This window comes from Coffea arabica, chromosome 5e (assembly GCF_036785885.1).
Source record: "Coffea arabica cultivar ET-39 chromosome 5e, Coffea Arabica ET-39 HiFi, whole genome shotgun sequence".
Taxonomy (NCBI): Eukaryota; Viridiplantae; Streptophyta; class Magnoliopsida; order Gentianales; family Rubiaceae; genus Coffea; species Coffea arabica.
Genome location: NC_092318.1, coordinates 43,869,472 through 43,886,581, shown reverse-complemented (window position 1 = coordinate 43,886,581; position 17,110 = coordinate 43,869,472). Strand labels below are relative to the sequence as shown.

Here is a 17,110-nt window from a genome sequence, read left to right as displayed (position 1 = left end):
CATTAATATCTAGGAACAAAAATTCGTATTCCATGAAATCATTTTGCTTTTGCTTTCTGACACATTTATATTTACTGATCCATCAGCAATCAGGATGCGTCTCCATTCTATCAAAGCGGAAGTTTGACTTTAATTTTGTATAACCAAGAAGTCTTCATTTCGATCATGCTCTTGAACTAATTAAGTCTAACTTGATGCTGGAATCTTTTGTCCGGATTTCTAATCTTGTTATTAACTGATGTCGGCTGGACAATCCTAACAATTTCAGTAGCCCTTCATTTTGTACTGTGGGTCTCACTTTCTACTTTTGCCTGGTATCTTCCCAAGACTTTCTCACCAATTTTCCATGATTTACATCGTCAACGTCAACGTCTGGACAGAGATCGCCTTCTTCCCCAACTAGTCTATCTCTTGCTTGTTATTCTTTGATAAATTGTCTGCAGCTTCAGTTGAACGGTATACCAAAATTTCAAGGTATAATTATTCTCAAGAGTTCTTTCCTGTCAAACTTCAAGGTATAATTTATTTCATTCATATATAAAGCACTTGCTTTGCAAAAACCACCAGGATTTCCAAATGACCTTCCTGCTATTAATTTCAGGGTTCGAATCCTAGATCGAAAATTTTGGGGGAAAAAAGGGCACCTGCAAGAGGGGGATTTTGTTTTATTAATTCCTTGTGTTGTAAAATCTAACATTCTTTGGTCTGTTTTTATCAGATGACGGATGCAATTTGGAAGGCCTTGGATATGATGCTGCAAATCATTGTGAGCATCATTGAGAAGGTCATATCTGGAGTGACAAGACTGCTTGGCAAGTTTAAAGAGAAGGTGAAGGACATAGTAGCTGAAAGGGCTGCAGAGGTATCGGTGGATACAGGGACAAGATACTGGGGTTTGAGATCAGATATGCAATTGCTGGCTAGGAACTTGAGGGCATTGAGCAGCAGAGCATCTGACATAAAGGAGCAAGTGGAAGGAGGTGAGCGATCAGGACAACAGAGGAAATCAGAGGTGAACAATTGGTTGGAGGAAGTACAAATATTAGAGAATGATTTCATTGCATTGCAGAGAAGGGTACAATGTACTGGACCTGCCCAACAAGGGACGGATTCAAGACAGAAATTGAGAGAAATGCAGATACAGGGGAAATGAGAAGAGAGAGCAGGGGAAGACTAAGATAGTATAGACGGGAAATGAGAATTGTTACATCCAAAAACTACATCCCTTCTCTTCCTCCTCTGCTTTATACTAGTTTCTGGTATTCTAACAATATAACTAACGCATGCAATATGAAAGGACTCACATGCTCGATCAATTAACCGACACATGCAATCTGTTATTTGGAATATCTTCTACAACTAACTTCCTAACGTCAAATAACTAGACTCCAGCTCGGTCATTACATACAACGGGAGAAGTTTTGGAAACTTTTCTTGGTTGGACGTGATGTGAGAAAGATGCAAGATCAGGTGGTCCAATTAACTGAGCAAAGCCAGCATTTTGACGGGCTTTTCCTGTAAAATCAGCGGAATTTGGAGAACCACAGTTGATGATAGAATTGATAATACATCATTATTTGGATGGACGTTGAAGAAGAATGTTGAGAACAACTGACAATGGCTCTGGACTAGGAATTGATTTCCTTCGAGATTTTTTTCTTTTTTTTTTTAAATTTTTTTATGACTCTGTATTCTGTAAAACTGCTAGTGCTTGAGCAAGATGAAAGAGTCAAAAATAAATTTGAGGTGAAATCTAAGGCCTGAGATTGAAAGAAATAGTGACCTTCATTTATGCAAATCTTTTTAGTCTTTTGATTGATAGTATAAATGTTAATTGTTTTCCCTTTTCTTTTCTAATGGTCTAATACACGGTCTGATAGTAATAACAACTAAATATATAGTAAATATAAGTACTCCACTAAGATTTTGTGGCTACCTCTATCTGTGTAGCCACAAAATCGTAGTGGACTCTAAGGACCGTGTGCAGCCTTTCAAAACATTATATGTGAATGCAATTTTTTAAGAAACATATTATATTCAATAAATACGTTTTTCACCTTTTAAAAAGGGGTTTGAAAACTACCACTCTTTGTAAATTTCTTTTAAATACTCTTGGGAATGTACTCCTCGAGAGGACCATTGGCAGCCTCGACATTGAAGGATTGAACCTGGTTATAAGAAAAGTTGGATGTGAGGGTACTAACTGTCAAGTTTTGAGTCTTGATTGCGTTACAAAAAGAAAAAGAAAATTAGTATAATATTCTTTCAAGAATTTGATATATATTAATTAAGGAAACTTCCACTACTGTTAGTGGATACCTTACAAATATTAGTATTTTTCTTTATATAGTTTTAAGGGAGATTTAAATCTTATAAAGAGGAAGAGGGTAGAGGAGAAAGGGGAGAGGTAAAGAAGATTTTCAATTTCTCTTTGAACTGATTGTGATTTAACTAGTGTATCTATAGTTAAACCATATTTTGGAGACACAACTACTAGTGTTTACTTTACAAATAATCACCCACGAGATGTCAATTATTTCATTCTAATTTCACCTAATAATTTTAGAGATGGTGTAATGAGAACAGCAGGGCTTGAGACGGGAGGAGGGAGGGGACATTTTTCTCACCCTATTGTAGATAGGATGGGGAGCGGGGAAGGAAAATATGATTATATATATGTGTAATATGAAATTGTGGTAAAATTGTAATCTTGCTTTTTTAATTATCTTTTGCTTTCTTTTTATTTATTTGGTAAAATGATATCTTTCTATGTTAGATTACTATTTTTTGACATATGGCATGTTGTAAAAAAGACGATGATAGTTGATTTAGATTTTATCTAAAATTAGATATGGAGAAATGAATTCACAAAGATCAAAATAATTTTTAAACTTTATTTTATGTTGAATTATTGGTTAAAAATTCAAAAAATGATTAGCAAATCTATTATCAGCATTGTATACATATAAATAAAGTCAAATAAAAAAAAAGAATAATAGAAGTGGACGCCCACGCATGCAAGTGCAGGGGTAGCTGGGCAGAGGCGGACGGAGCCTGTGGAAGACGGCCAAGGGACGAGGGGGAGGCACCCCACTTCAAGCCCACTAGTTGCCTTCCCTAGATAATTTCACCTCCAAAATTTTAAAAACCTGCCTGCAACTTCCTGGATTTTTCCTCTCGACAATTCGTCAACGTCGATGGCCACCAAGTCTTCCCCCTTTCGGCGGTGGGAGCTTTTAAATTTTAATTGTCCAATCTCCAATGCAAAGTGAAAAGCAAATCATGTGCAACATCTTTGCACTACCACAGCTCCTTCTAAGTACCCACTCGAACGACCAAATTAGCACTTAATTACTTGACATGAGTGCTGAATCAGCATGCATGTGAATTCGGGGAACATGAGAGCTGAATTAAATAGTCATGTAATTTTTTTTTATATAATTAAAGCACAATATCTTAAAATTTCTCATACCTTGGAAATAGCTTTTAAGAAATCGTATTGCATAAGCCAAAGGATAAAAACACGTATGCTTACTACGGAACCGAAGTTAAATTTGTCTCTGTCCTAATATTTAGTATACGTAATAGACATTTTTTTTGAAAAGAGTGTGCACTACTCAATAGTAGTATATTTAAACTTTGAAGATATACTACTGCACATTCTTTTTAGATTTTAAAGTAAGTGCAATTCTCTAGAGTTGCAACATATTCTTTGGATTTAAAAATACATACAGTTCTTTGGATGTAGCCAAAGTGGAAAGGTTTGAACTGCTGTAGCCAAAGTTGTATTTTATACTGTGCCTCTCGCAAATTGGTTGATAATACGTGCTTTTGGCAGAGTCTCCAGATTTTCAGCTTCCTCAAGTTTTCTTGTCAATTCAGGTATAATGAGCTCATAACCATCTGAATTTAATAGCTTTTGGAGTTTGCGTATCTTTGCTTGGCACCAACATCTTGATCCAGTTATATAGTTCATTCACTAAAACTTAACGAATGTAGTCCTTGTAGTAGCGAAGGAGAGATCGAAATATAATATAAACTTCTTGTCTTTTGACAGAAGAGTCTAGCAGTTTTCAACTTCTTCAAATCTTCAAGATAACTTGTCTTGATTTCAAGGTACATCTTGAATTTGTAAATTTTTGTATTTGTTTCTCGTTTCATCATGTTACGTTTAGCTTTGTGGGGCCCAAATATCTCGGTCACTTGTTCTTTCAACACATGAAGTGTTCTGTTCAAACTTTTTACATGATTGACAGAATGAGATGATCCAACTCGGATCTAACTAATACTAACAAAGCTAAACCCGAGCACAGGATGGATTCATAGGAGTCAATTGATATTCAAATCGTCGGCCTGTCGGGCGTTGAAACATATACGGATCTTGGTGTTAATCTTATAACTCAGAAGCTTTTACCTAAAAGCTTTTAATTTTTCCAAAAAAAAGGAATATTGTTGAGATATTTTCATCTAGGTAGGATTTTTTAAACATGTCCTCCTTGCTTCAAAAAAAAATATCCTCCTCCTCCTTTTTTGGGAAAAAAAATTTAGTGTGTTTGAGCCATTTTTATCTTGACATATTTTAGGGTACAGCACTTATTACCTATTTTGTTTAGATCATTAATTTGATGTACTCAAAATTAAAAATAATGAAATAAAAAATTACACAAGGTATCTAACTCAAGGACTAATGAAGTAGGTTTTCGTGCACAATTCTTCTTTTCTTTTCCCTTTTTTTTTTTGGAAAAACAAAGAACATGCATTTTCTTGATAAATTTTTTAACAGATTAATCACGCACTTAAAAAAAATAGTTAGCTGCATCAAGCAGGTTAAATTTGCACCACAAAATTAATGCTTCTTAGAGATATTTTGTACATGTGATGTGGGCTTAGCACCTAACAACTTATGCCAACTCTCCTTCAGAATCCCATAAAATTTGGAATAAAACATTACATAGGAAAAGTATTTCGGAAATAAATATTACATAAGAAAAGTATCTCTACGAACTCAAAGTTTAGTGTAATGTATAAGAATCCGTAGGGTAATGTGTAGAAGTGTTCAGTGAAATTATTGAAACTCCAAAGTTTGTGGGTTTAGATATTCTATGAACTCCGCGTAAGTTTTTCTTCTAAGTTTTTCAAAATCAATCTTCAGAATTTTTTATCATTTCTCCAAATATTGAATGAACTATTGTACTTTTGTCAGTCAGAAGAATTCTAGATTAGCTTATACCTGAACAATTATTGAATTGAGTGAAAAACATTTTCTTTTTCTGGTTATTAATCTTTACTAAACAATGGCCTACCCAAAAAAATCTAAACAATGGGTAGACCAAGTTCCGTTGGCAACTTTTGATGTTCTCTTCAATTTTAATCTTCGGATTTGCTTCAATTTGCTTTATGCACCTAAGCTTGATATATTTTTAAATTCTAGATGATACCATCAGTTGGAAAAGCTCTGGCAGAAAAGGCGGCAGGAAAGATGGCAGAGTTGGTGGTAGAAAATTGCATGGGAAGGAGTCACATGGATAACGTGCAATTGCTGAAAAGGAATTGGCAAGAATTGAGTTGCAAAGCATCTGACGTAGAACAAGAAGTGAATAGGGAAGAAATGTCAGGTAAAAAGAAAAGGAAAAGTGAAGTTGATAATTGGTTGAAGGACGTTAAAAAATTAAGTCCTGAAATTGATGCATTAGAAACAAGAGGATCTTCCAGTAAAGGCGGATCCTGTTGGAAAGCTGCAACTTCAGGTGACAGAACTTATTGATCATAGCCGTCATTTCAATGGGTTTGTGCTCGATACTTGCGAGAACATCGGGGAGCCATGCCTGCCAGCCAAATTGTTTGGAGTAAAGTTCGATGAAGCTTTGAAGAGAATTTGGCCATGCTTGGTGACCGATGATATATCAAGCATTGGGATTTATGGAATGGGTGGAGTTGGTAAGACCACACTGGCGAGGCACATTGAGTACCATCTTTTAGAAAAGAACAATTATCGGGTGCTTTGGGTTACAGAATCTCAAGATTTCAGTATCACCAATTTGCAGGATAAGATTGCCAATGTCTTAGGCATTACTCTATCAAGTAGGGACGAGGAAGACGCCAGGGCAAGAATATTGCGTGAAGCATTCAGGAAAATGCTGAAATTAATAGTACTCATATTGGATGATGTTTGGGAAGAATTTTGTTTAGACAGGGTAGGGATTCCTCTTCATCCAAACAAGTGCAGATTGATTTTGACTACACGCTCACTGGAAGTGTGCAACAGGATACAATGTCAAAGAAAGTTTGATTTGCAAACTTTGGACACGGACGAAGCTTGGGATTTGTTCAAGTATAAACTTGGCAGAGAGCCCTTGCTTCAAGGAGATTTGGAAAGTATTGCCAAGTCCATTGTGGAAGAGTGTGATGGTTTGCCTCTTGGCATTATCACAGTGGCTGGAAGCATGAGAGGTGTGAGAGACATTTGTGAGTGGAGAAATGCATTGGAACAATTGAAAACATGTTCAATAGGGTATCATGAGATGGAACGAGATGTGTTTCGCATCCTGGAATGGAGCTTCTTGTATTGCTGTCTTTATCCAGAAGATTGGAAAATAAAAAGAAAGGAACTAATAGACCTCTTTATTGGGGCAGAGCTGATGTCAAAACGGGACTCATGGTCAAAAGCATTTGATCAAGGTCAAAAGATATTAAACAAACTGATAAGAGTTTGCTTGCTGGAAAAAGCAAAAAATTTCAAAGGGGATGACCGTGTGAAGATGCATGATTTGGTCAGAGATATGGCATTAAGGATCACGCATGGAAACTCCAAACCAGAGAGCAGCAGAGATGATGTACCACTGTTCTTGGTGAAAAGCTTAGGACGGAGTGATTCAAAAGTAATGCTGGAACAAAAAGAATGGACAGAGATCTCCATGCAGTCTCCTTCTGTGCACAATGTTTTTTAAGACTAATAGAAATTCCACCAGCCTGGTCACCAAATTGTCCTAAGCTCTCAACCTTGCTTCTTTCTCACGTTTTCATAGAAGAAATCCCAGATTCATTCTTTCGGCACATGTGTGGACTTAAAGTTTTGAATCTATCTCGGTGCGGAGGTAAAACAGAGTTGCCTAATTCTGTTTCAAACTTGGTCAAGCTCACTGCTTTGATTTTGGGGGGTTGTGGGGACCTCCGATTTGTGCCACCACTGGGAAATCTCAAGCAAATGAGGGATTTGGACCTATCCTCCTCACACGTTGTTGATGCATGTGCAATAATATTACCTACTCAAAAAAAATATAAATTTTGTATATAGCGATGAGCAGGTCGAATTCACAGGGATTGGGGATAATTCATTTCTTCTAGAGTTTAACGCATGGGAGATTTTTGGAAAATATAAAATTGCTAATTTACTAACTAATGAAACAACTAATAGAAATAAATAAAAATTAATTAATAACCAATACGACTCTAACCAAAGGTATAACTTTTCAGACACGGTCCATTCAACTGATCATCGATGCAAAGATAATTCAATTACTCATTAATAGATTGGTTATAGTTATCATACGTGCGATGAACAACCAGCGTTTTCTTAATTTCTCGATAGTTAAGGTACAACCGTTAATTATTTCTCTAACCAAGAAATAACCCTAAGTACAACCGTAGGATTTAATTACTCGATTGCATTAATAATTAGAAAAACCTAACCCTAACCAACAAACACGCTACGAGGGTTTGTTTAATTTAGATCATACGTTTCCCTAACATGAAACCAATCACGCTAGTCGCCACTGGTATTAATCAATTGAACAATTACGGATTCAATCAATAAATTTAGCATTAGATCATTAGGTTAATTCGAATATCGGACCCTTGACATTCAAATAACATAACAAGCATAAACAATTAAATCAGGAAACGTATAAATACCAGTGAATAAAAGAAATAAATAAAATTAATTCGATCTCATAGATATCTGGAACCGCGTTTTCAAGTTGGCCTTAGACTAGATGAGAGGTTTAGCCATGCCGCATAAATAAATCTCCATGTAAATTAATTGAGTCACAAGGCATCACGTTTTTCGCTAAAAATTCAAAAAGTAAAGCTGTTTTCCAGTTGGGACTTTTGTCAAACAAAAGTCGCGCATGAAAGGAAAAGAAAAGAAAACTAAAAACTATCCTAAAACTATTGCCAAGAGCCACCTGTACGTTTGTTTCTTTTTAAAGCCAAAATGACTAATCACTAATGCTTTCTCTCCGTGGTCCCCGCCGAAATTTAGAGTCCAAAATCTACTAGAAGAATGCCCTGCCGAATAAAGAGAAGAGAATACAGAAAGGTGGAGCCCAGCCGAATTGCTCATTGCTTCCTATTGATAGTAGGACTCCAAGTACGAGTCCTCTCTTCATCAGCAAAAAGGTATGAAATTAGTTTTGTTCTCTTCTTGTGGGCCACGTTGATGGAGCTTTTTAGCAGTCTCCCATGTGTGAAGTAATTTGCTCTAGAAAGTACCTCCTTTTTTATAGTTTTCTACTCTATTCCCTGAAATTAAGTCCAGATACCAAATATAAGTAGATATTAACAATTAAAACAATATTTGGTAGGGACTAGGGGAAAATTAATAATAAAATAACAGACAATTAGCACCCCATCAATTTCCCCCACACCTGAATCATGCTTGTCCTCAAACATGAGAACAGCAATTGAACACCAAAATTTGACAATGGCTATTGCTCCAACTACCGTATTGCCAAGATACCCAGAAAAACATAAATCAAGCATCACAGGTCAAGATCAAAGAAAAATCACCCCAGTTAGCTTCCCAACCACCAACTCCTCCAATTTAAAGCAAACTAATCTAAGAAAAAGAAATGGTTGCTCATATTTATCAACAAACGGTCCAACTATTAACCAAAATCTCGACATTAAGATCACAAATCGGCAAGCTGACTTATTCACATACTAACACAATCTTTACTTTACTTCTTTTTTTTCTTTTTTCTTTTTTTTTGAGTAACAAAAGACTTAGTCTATAGCCCTTAGAGCCTTTTGACGCGAACTCTAACATTTGCCAGATGGAGGAGCCCGGTTACTCAGTTCCAATCGCTATGGGACCACGCACCCATAGTAACTACTACCTTTTGACGCGAGAATTGAAACTTTAGGTGAAAATCCCCGGTTACTCAATAGTAACCACTAGCGAAGTACAATCAACTCTTATTTACAATCATATAGCATAATAGCTAAAAACAACACAAAAATAATGCAGCCAGCCTCAAATTTTCAAACATGGAGAACTAAAATTAATAATTGGACCAAATCACATGAAAAATGCCAACAATCATTCCCTACGCCTAAAAAAATTAACCAAAAATTAGAAGAGTCAACCAATTACTGATATTCACCAAAAAGATGTCCCTGAACTCAACCACATTAACTTGATACCCTTTTATTAATAAAACATGGCAATAGCAGAATTAGAGATAACAATCCCAGATCAAAACTTGGTATTCATATAAGAACTGACCACTAGAAAAAAGAAAAGAAAATAAACGAAAGATAGACGAAAACAAACTAAAAATAAAGGAAAAACTTCTAGAAATTAAAAAAACTGGAAAAAACGTGCACTTGCACCACAACTGACCTTCCCCCCACACCTAAATAACACATTGCCCTCAATGTGATAAACCAATAGCAAAAGTAAAGAGAAGGGCAACGGTACTTCCCTGAAGTCGGAGTCACGGCGGTGTGGTGATTCATGAATTTTAATGTTAACCCCGTGTGGTGCATAAACACTGCCAAATTTCTGCATAAACGCTGACAAATGGCTCCAATAGGATAGTCAATTACACAATTCAGCCAACTGAAATAAGCAAATGTCCCAAGAAACCGACAATTCTAGCAACAGCAGTTCAAAATGTGGACAACAACTTAATCACAAATTTTTTAGCTTTTAATCAGGCAGCCAACCAAATAGAATCAATAAATGTAGACAAAATACCCCAACCAATACCACTGGTGTACCCCACAGAAAAGAATTAATTCAAATGCCAATCCAAATGACTGAGGAACCCTAACCAAGACCAAACCGTACTAGAAATTAGAAGAAATGAAAATGGGAATCAATTGGCAAGCAACTCCTAAATCAACCCCAAATAACTCCCAAATAAATGAACTATCAGAGGTGCCTTCAAAAACCAAATACCAAAAATGCACAGAAACTCCCAACCAATTCAACGGGAAAAAGAAAATTAAGCAAATCTCCTCCTATGTTTATCCATCAAGAAACCCAAAAAAAGGGCACAAATTCCAGCAATTGAAGATTCAGAGAAATACTAAATGAGAGAGAAATTTCAATACCTCCACTTGTCAATTTTGGCAGGTGGTGACGCATAGCAAGGGGAAAACAGAGAGACGGGCGGCGAATGGCATTGTCTAGTGGCGTGGCGGACAGCAGCGGCGGCGGACGAATGACGTGGGCTGAGCGAGAGGTGGCGCGCGGGGGTGAGTGAGGGAGAAAAGAGAGGCGGCGCGCGCCTTAGGTGAGCTGCGGATAGCGGCCTAAAGGCTCGCGATGGAGGGGTCCAAGGCGGCAGTGTGCGAGGAAGAGTTGGTGGAGAGGTGCGGATGGGTTGGCCAGGAGAGAAAGGGAGGCGGTAGTGCGCGCAATGAGGAGATGGAGGGAGGTGGCGGCGGCGAGGAAGATCGAAGAAGAAAGAAAGGAAAAAGGGGAAACAAGGCAGCGGGAAAGAAGAAGAAAAGGGAAAGAAAGAAGAAAAAAGAAAAAAAAAAGTTTTTTTTTTTAGAAATTTTTTTTTTTAGAATTGAATTGAGATTGGAAAATTTGAATTTCGAACACCAAAACTGAAAATGAAAACGGAAATTACTTTTATTTTTATTTTTTATTTTTATTTTTGAAAATGAAAAATTATTTCCTTTGTTTTTGGGTCGTCAAACACAGCATGGGCACACCAAGATTATAAAACGTCCACTGACCTCAGAAGATACGAACACCGCATGGGCATGCCAAGATTGGTAAACGCCCACTGACATCAGGAGACACAAACACCGCGTGGGCACGCCAAGATCGGTAAACGTCTACTGACCTCAGGAGACACAAACGCTGCGTGGGCACGTCAAGATTGCACTTCCTAGTCACAGTGGAGGAAAATATTAATACTAATACTACCCAACGGGGGAAACGACAAAATGAAAGAAATGAACAACTAAAAACAATAAAATCAATATTCGAGTTGCCTCCCAAAAAGCGCCTTTCTTTAATGTCTTTGGCTAGACATTGTCATATTTGTTCAGGGAGGATAAAATCTTGTAACTCGTTTCAGTGTTTCATCTTATATATAGTCCTGATAGCCCTCATAAATAGAGTAATTTTTGAACACACGAGCTACGATCTTCCATGAGCTAGTAGATGGCGTCAAACCAGTCAACAATAATCTGGATTCGTCACTCACTCCTCCATCACACGCATTTTTTGATCCAAGATATTTTGCCATCGCTGCTCTTAACTTATTCCTGTCATGAAATTCAAAATTTTCTGATATAATAAAGTCGATCTCACTAACAGGAATTGAAGAATAAGAGTCAGGAGAATATTGATTAAGAAATGGAGGAGATGTCACCGCATTTGGAGATTGTTTACTGGATTCATTCACTTGAACAAATTGATGTTGAGGCCTCATTTCTTGCACTTCAACTTCCTTTTCAATTGCATCTTTATATCCATTTTCTTGAAACTCTTGTAATTCCATATTATTTGTCGGAATAAATACATCATCATCTTTCTTAACGTCGACGATGGTCTGTGAGGGCAATTCTTCATAATTTGAAAGTCTTCCTTGGACTTGGGATTCTAGGCGGTTAATTGCTATCATCAATTGATTTACTTGAATTTGCAATGATTGCACTTATCTGAATTGATTCCTCATGCTTTGTAGGTCAAAATTCGTCTTTTGTTGATTAGCAATTAACTGCTTCATCATTTCTTCTAGAGACGGACCTGGTATGGATGATAGTTGTTGAGACTCTTGCTGTTGAAAATCCATCAGCCACATTTGATATTGAGGTGAAAAATCTCTAAAAGTATCGATTGGAGCACTTAGGCCATCTTGAAATGTGGGATACACGTCGGTTGAATGATCCGAGACAAAATAACTTCCATAATTTGCAACAGCCAATTGGTCATTAGAAAAAACATGAGTCTCATAACCCCTTCCAGAAATAAAATCCAATCTATCACCAAGATACGAAATGTTAGCAGCCATGAACTATATATATAAAAATAATAATAATACTAAGAGAAAAAAAAAGAAGTAAAACAGGATGAACTCAAAAAGAAACAAATTAATCAGGCACCAGTCCCCGACAACGGCGCCAAAAATTGACAGGTTGTCGATGCCTGTGCAATAATATTACCTACTCAAGAAAAATATATATTTTACATATAGCGGTGAGTAGGGTCGAATCCATAGGGACTAGGAATAATTCGTTTCTTCTAGAGTTTAGCGCATGGGAGATTTTTGGAAAATATAAAATTACTAATTAACTAACTAATGAAACAACTAATAGAAATAAACAAAAATTAATCAATAACCAATACCACTCTAGCCAAATGTGCAATTTTTCAGACACGGTCCATTCAACTGATCATCGATGCAAAAATAATTCAATTACTCATTAATAGATTGGTTATAGTTGTCATATGCGCGATGAACAACCAGCCTTTCCTTAATTTTTCGATAGTTAAGGTACGACCGTTAACTATTTCTCTAACCAAGAAATAACCCTAGGTACGACCGTAGGATTTAATTATTCGATTGCATTAATAATTAGAAAAATCCAACCCTAACCAATAAACACGCTACGAGGGTTTATTTAACTTAGATCATACGGTTCTCTAACATGAAACCAATCACGCTAGTCGCCACTGGTATTAATCAATTGAACAGTTACGGATTCAATCAATAAATTTGGCATTAGATCATTAGGTTAATTCGAATATCGGACCCTTGACATTCAAATAACATAATAAGCATAAACAATTAAATCAGGAAACATACAAATACCAGTGAATAAAAGAAATAAATAAAATTAATTCGATCTCACAGATATCTGGAACCGCGCCTTCAAGTTGGCCTTCGACTAGATGAGAGGTTTAGCCATGCCGCATAAATAAATCTCCACGCAAATTAATTGATTCACAAGGCATCACGTTTTTCGCTAAAAATTCAAAAAGTAAAGCTGTTTTCCAGTTGGGACTTTTGTCAAACAAAAGTCACGCATGAAAGGAAAAGAAAAGAAAACTAAAAACTATCCTAAAACTATTGCCAAGAGCCGCATGTACGTTTGTTTCTTTTTAAAGCCAAAATGACTAATCACTAATGCTTTCTCTCTGTGGTCCCCGCCGAAATTTAGAGTCCAAAATCTACTAGAAGAATGCCCTGCCGAATAAAGAGAAGAGAATACAAAAAGGTGGGGCCCAGCCAAATTGCTCATTGCTTCCTATTGATAGTAGGACTCCAAGTACGAGTCCTCTCTTCATTAGCAAAAAGGTATGAAATTAGTTTTGTTCTCTTCTTGTAGGCCACATTGATGGAGTTTTTTAGCAGTCTCCCATGTGTGAAGTAATTTGCTCCAGAAAGTACCTCCTTTTTTTATAGTTTTCTACTCCATTCCCTGAAATTAAATCCAGATACCAAATATAAGTAGATATTAACAATTAAAACAATATTTGGCAGGGACAAGGGGAAAATTAATAATAAAATTACCGACAATTAGCACCCCATCACCTCCACTCAGATTCAGGATTTGCCTCAAGATTTGGAGTCATTGGTTATTCTCGAAAGGCTCAACTTGAAGGGTTGTATACACCTCCAATCCGTGCCACCACTGGGAAAGCTCAAGCAATTGAGGGAATTGGATCTATCCGGAACTGAGATTGAGGATTTACCTGAAGTTGGGAGTCACTGGTCAACCTTGAAAGGTTTAACTTGGATGAGTGTCTAACTGTAAGTCGAAAGATAACACCAAAAGGGACATTTTCCCAATTTCACTGTCTTCAACTGTTATTATTGCCATCCTATGGTAGGGTACAAGTTAATGATCCAGAAGTGTTGAACCAATTAGAGAGTTTTGGAGGATGTTTGTCTTTTACGAACTTCTATAAAATTACTCGGTGGCCAAAATACTATAATAATGTTTATATTAATGACATCTTAACTAAGGATCCGAGTTTTGTTAATGATGCTGATGATTGGGACCAGAAACAACTGTATTTTATATTAATGACATCTTAACTGAGGATCCGAGTTTTGTTAATGATGCTGATGATTGGGACCAGAAACAACTGTATTTCTATCAGTGTAAGCTTGGTAGAGGATCGAACTATCTGCTAGATGATATGAAACGTCTAATAATCCAAAATTGTGAGGGCATGGGCATTTTGGTGCTTGTCAGATGTTTTTAAGAATTTTATAAATTTAAGCGACTTATCTGAATTGGAAATCAAGGATTTGGTTGGAATAGAGTTCCTCTGGCAATTGTCCTCTGCTTCTCGTTTCCACGTGATCAGTTGGAAGTCTCATCTTTTATTCCACTCCGTGATCTCGAAGCCCTAACCCTCAGGAGGTTGCCAAATCTGGTTGGTCCTTTTTACGGAGAATCAGAACCATATTTGCTTCCAGCTGGCACCTTTTCTTCCCTTAGAAAATTGTGGATTTCTAGATGTCACAACATGAAGCAGCTATTCACAGTGCAGCTGCTGCAGAACCTTCAAAATCTTGAAAAATTAATAGTTGAAGATTGTGAAGGACTGGAGGAGATAGCAGCAGATGGCAATGGAGTAGGGCAAGGAGGAGGAGAAGGCATCCAATTGACTTCAAGTGAAGGAGCCACCGCCAATGTCATCCTTCCGAAATTGGGGTGGTTGCGTCTGACTAGGCTGCCTCAACTAAAGAACATTTTCAAGGCAGCCATGATCTGCGAATCAATCTGGTACATTAGTATAACAGATTGTCCAAATTTAAAGAGGCTGCCTTGGTTTCTTTCCACCATTGACGGACCACCATCTCCACCCAGCACTCTAGAGATCAGAGGAGAAAAAGAATGGTGGGAATCATTAGAGTGGGACAATTCTTACCCAAAAGATGCCCCTGACCCACTTTTTAGTGCATGGTGATGTAGTTCGAACTGGGTGTTGAAGGCTACCTATTTGATCAAAATCATGATTGGTTCTCATGTATATGATTCCTCCCTTACCTCTAGTCTTGTCTTAACAAGTATTCGCTTTCTTTGAAATTTTCCAAAATATGATCTACTTCTCCACTAGCTTCGATTTTCTATTGCGTAGGAATCAATATTAGCTATTTCGATGTTGCGGTGCAGAACTACCAACACCTTTTCTTCAATTAATTTATGTGATTTACTACATATAATTTTTTTCTTTTTCTTTTTTGTTGCAGAGAACAGGAGAGGTATTGGAAAGGTTTCTTGGTTGGAGTTCATGCGAGAAAGATGCAAAGAACAGGTAGCAGCATTTACTGATCAGAGTCGGAATTTCAATGGGCTTTTGCTTGATAATGACCAGTGACGGAGCCAGGAATTTTTTTTAGGGGGGGCCAAAAAAAATTTTTTCCTAATAAAATTATCTTAATATATTATGTTCAAAATAATTTTCTTCTATTTAAACATAAGACATCTAAAAATATCAAATATTAAATTTAATTATAAAGATACGTCTATTCATAAATATGCGGTACAGTCATAACAAAAATTAACAAAAAAGATAACATTTGATTAAATATTTTATAACATCACAAACCATCCAATTTGCACATTATGAGAAGATGCTCTCCAACATGTCACCTATGCAATATATATATATATATATATTTATATATATATAACCATGTAATATAAATGTAACTATTTTCAATTGAAAAAAGATAAAAGTTATGTTAACATACTTTGAAATTTCAACATCTTTTCTTAGAAGTAAATTGAGCTTTACGTTCTGTCATAGAACTAAATTCAGCTATAATTGAATCACTGCTAAATTTTTCAGCAACTTCCTTTTCTATATACATAGTAAGACAATCATTCAAGAAATTATCTTCCATCTTGTTTTGGAGCTCTGTAGTTGCAGTCTTGATTATTTTCATAATTGTTTTGGAGTCTTGGTTATTTTCATAATTGAAAATGGCCGCTCTGTAATTGCAGTTGATACAGGAAGAGTAAGAACAACTCTAATCAATCTATCAATAAGAGAATATATTACTGATTTTCTTGTCGTCACCAAGCCTTGACATAACTCATGAATACCAGATAATTCTTGCAATTCAGGATGATTTGGAATGTCGAATTCAAAATGTTGAAGTTCTATTCTTAGACGTACTAGTTCTTGCTCCATAAAATCATTCGGATAGCACTTCTCTGCAAGTTTACAAATATCATCAATCTTGAACAGCATAATTCCATTTCTAGGATCTAAAGCAGTGCTCAAAAAAAGCGATTCCACGGTATGATCATTAAACCTGCTATGTAACTCTTGCAATTGATAATCAGTTGGTGCAAGAAATATATCCATTCGATAATAATGCTCCACACTAATCTCATCATGATGACTTCGAGATGTACCACGTCTTGCAATATATTGAGCATTTATACATGAAATATCAATTTGATGTTGTTCAAAAAATAATTTAACTTTCACCAAGAAATCATTCTATTTCGAATCTCAAAAATTCTTTAGTAGCTTTGTTGTGCTTGAAACAAGATGCATTGCATTTAAAATATCTTGAGATTTACGTTGCAATGCTATACAAAGAATGAAGAGTAATTTTCACAATGTCTTTCATAAGATGTAAAGTGAAAACAAACTTAAAGGATAACAACTGATTCAAAGCAAAATTTGCATCTCCACGTTAAGAGTATGAACCTCCATCTACAGCAATGTTACTTAAAACCACACAAGTAGCATTGAACATTTTCAGTAAACTAGAAATAGAATCCAAATGAGAACTCCAACGAGTATCTCCAGCTCGTTTTAAAGTGCCAATTTGATTAAGCCCCCTTCCACTTTCAAGTTCACCATTAGCAATCTTAGTAGCAACTTCAA

General features: G+C 36.3%; 3 protein-coding genes across 3 annotated transcripts; 2 read left to right on the top strand and 1 right to left on the bottom strand.

Annotated features, from left to right (window-relative positions):
• Positions 1–366: 366 nt before the first annotated feature.
• LOC113743209 (uncharacterized) lies at positions 367–1,788 on the top strand. Its single transcript, XM_027271164.2, has 2 exons — positions 367–515; positions 719–1,788. The coding sequence occupies exon 2, from the start codon at positions 719–721 to the stop codon at positions 1,151–1,153; it is 435 nt and encodes a 144-aa protein (XP_027126965.1). The 5' UTR covers positions 367–515; the 3' UTR covers positions 1,154–1,788.
• A 3,532-nt stretch (positions 1,789–5,320) lies between these two features.
• LOC113687463 (putative disease resistance protein At4g10780) lies at positions 5,321–15,172 on the top strand. The gene is made up of 8 exons (XM_027205067.2): positions 5,321–5,338; positions 5,432–5,581; positions 5,694–6,841; positions 6,949–7,234; positions 11,960–12,061; positions 13,795–13,978; positions 14,259–14,446; positions 14,567–15,172. The coding sequence occupies exons 1-8, from the start codon at positions 5,321–5,323 to the stop codon at positions 15,170–15,172; spliced, it is 2,682 nt and encodes an 893-aa protein (XP_027060868.2).
• A 978-nt stretch (positions 15,173–16,150) lies between these two features.
• Positions 16,151–16,579, bottom strand: LOC140007052 (uncharacterized). The gene has a single exon (XM_072049747.1). It carries the CDS (start codon positions 16,577–16,579, stop codon positions 16,151–16,153), a length of 429 nt encoding a protein of 142 aa, XP_071905848.1.
• Between the last annotated feature and the right edge of the window lie 531 nt (positions 16,580–17,110).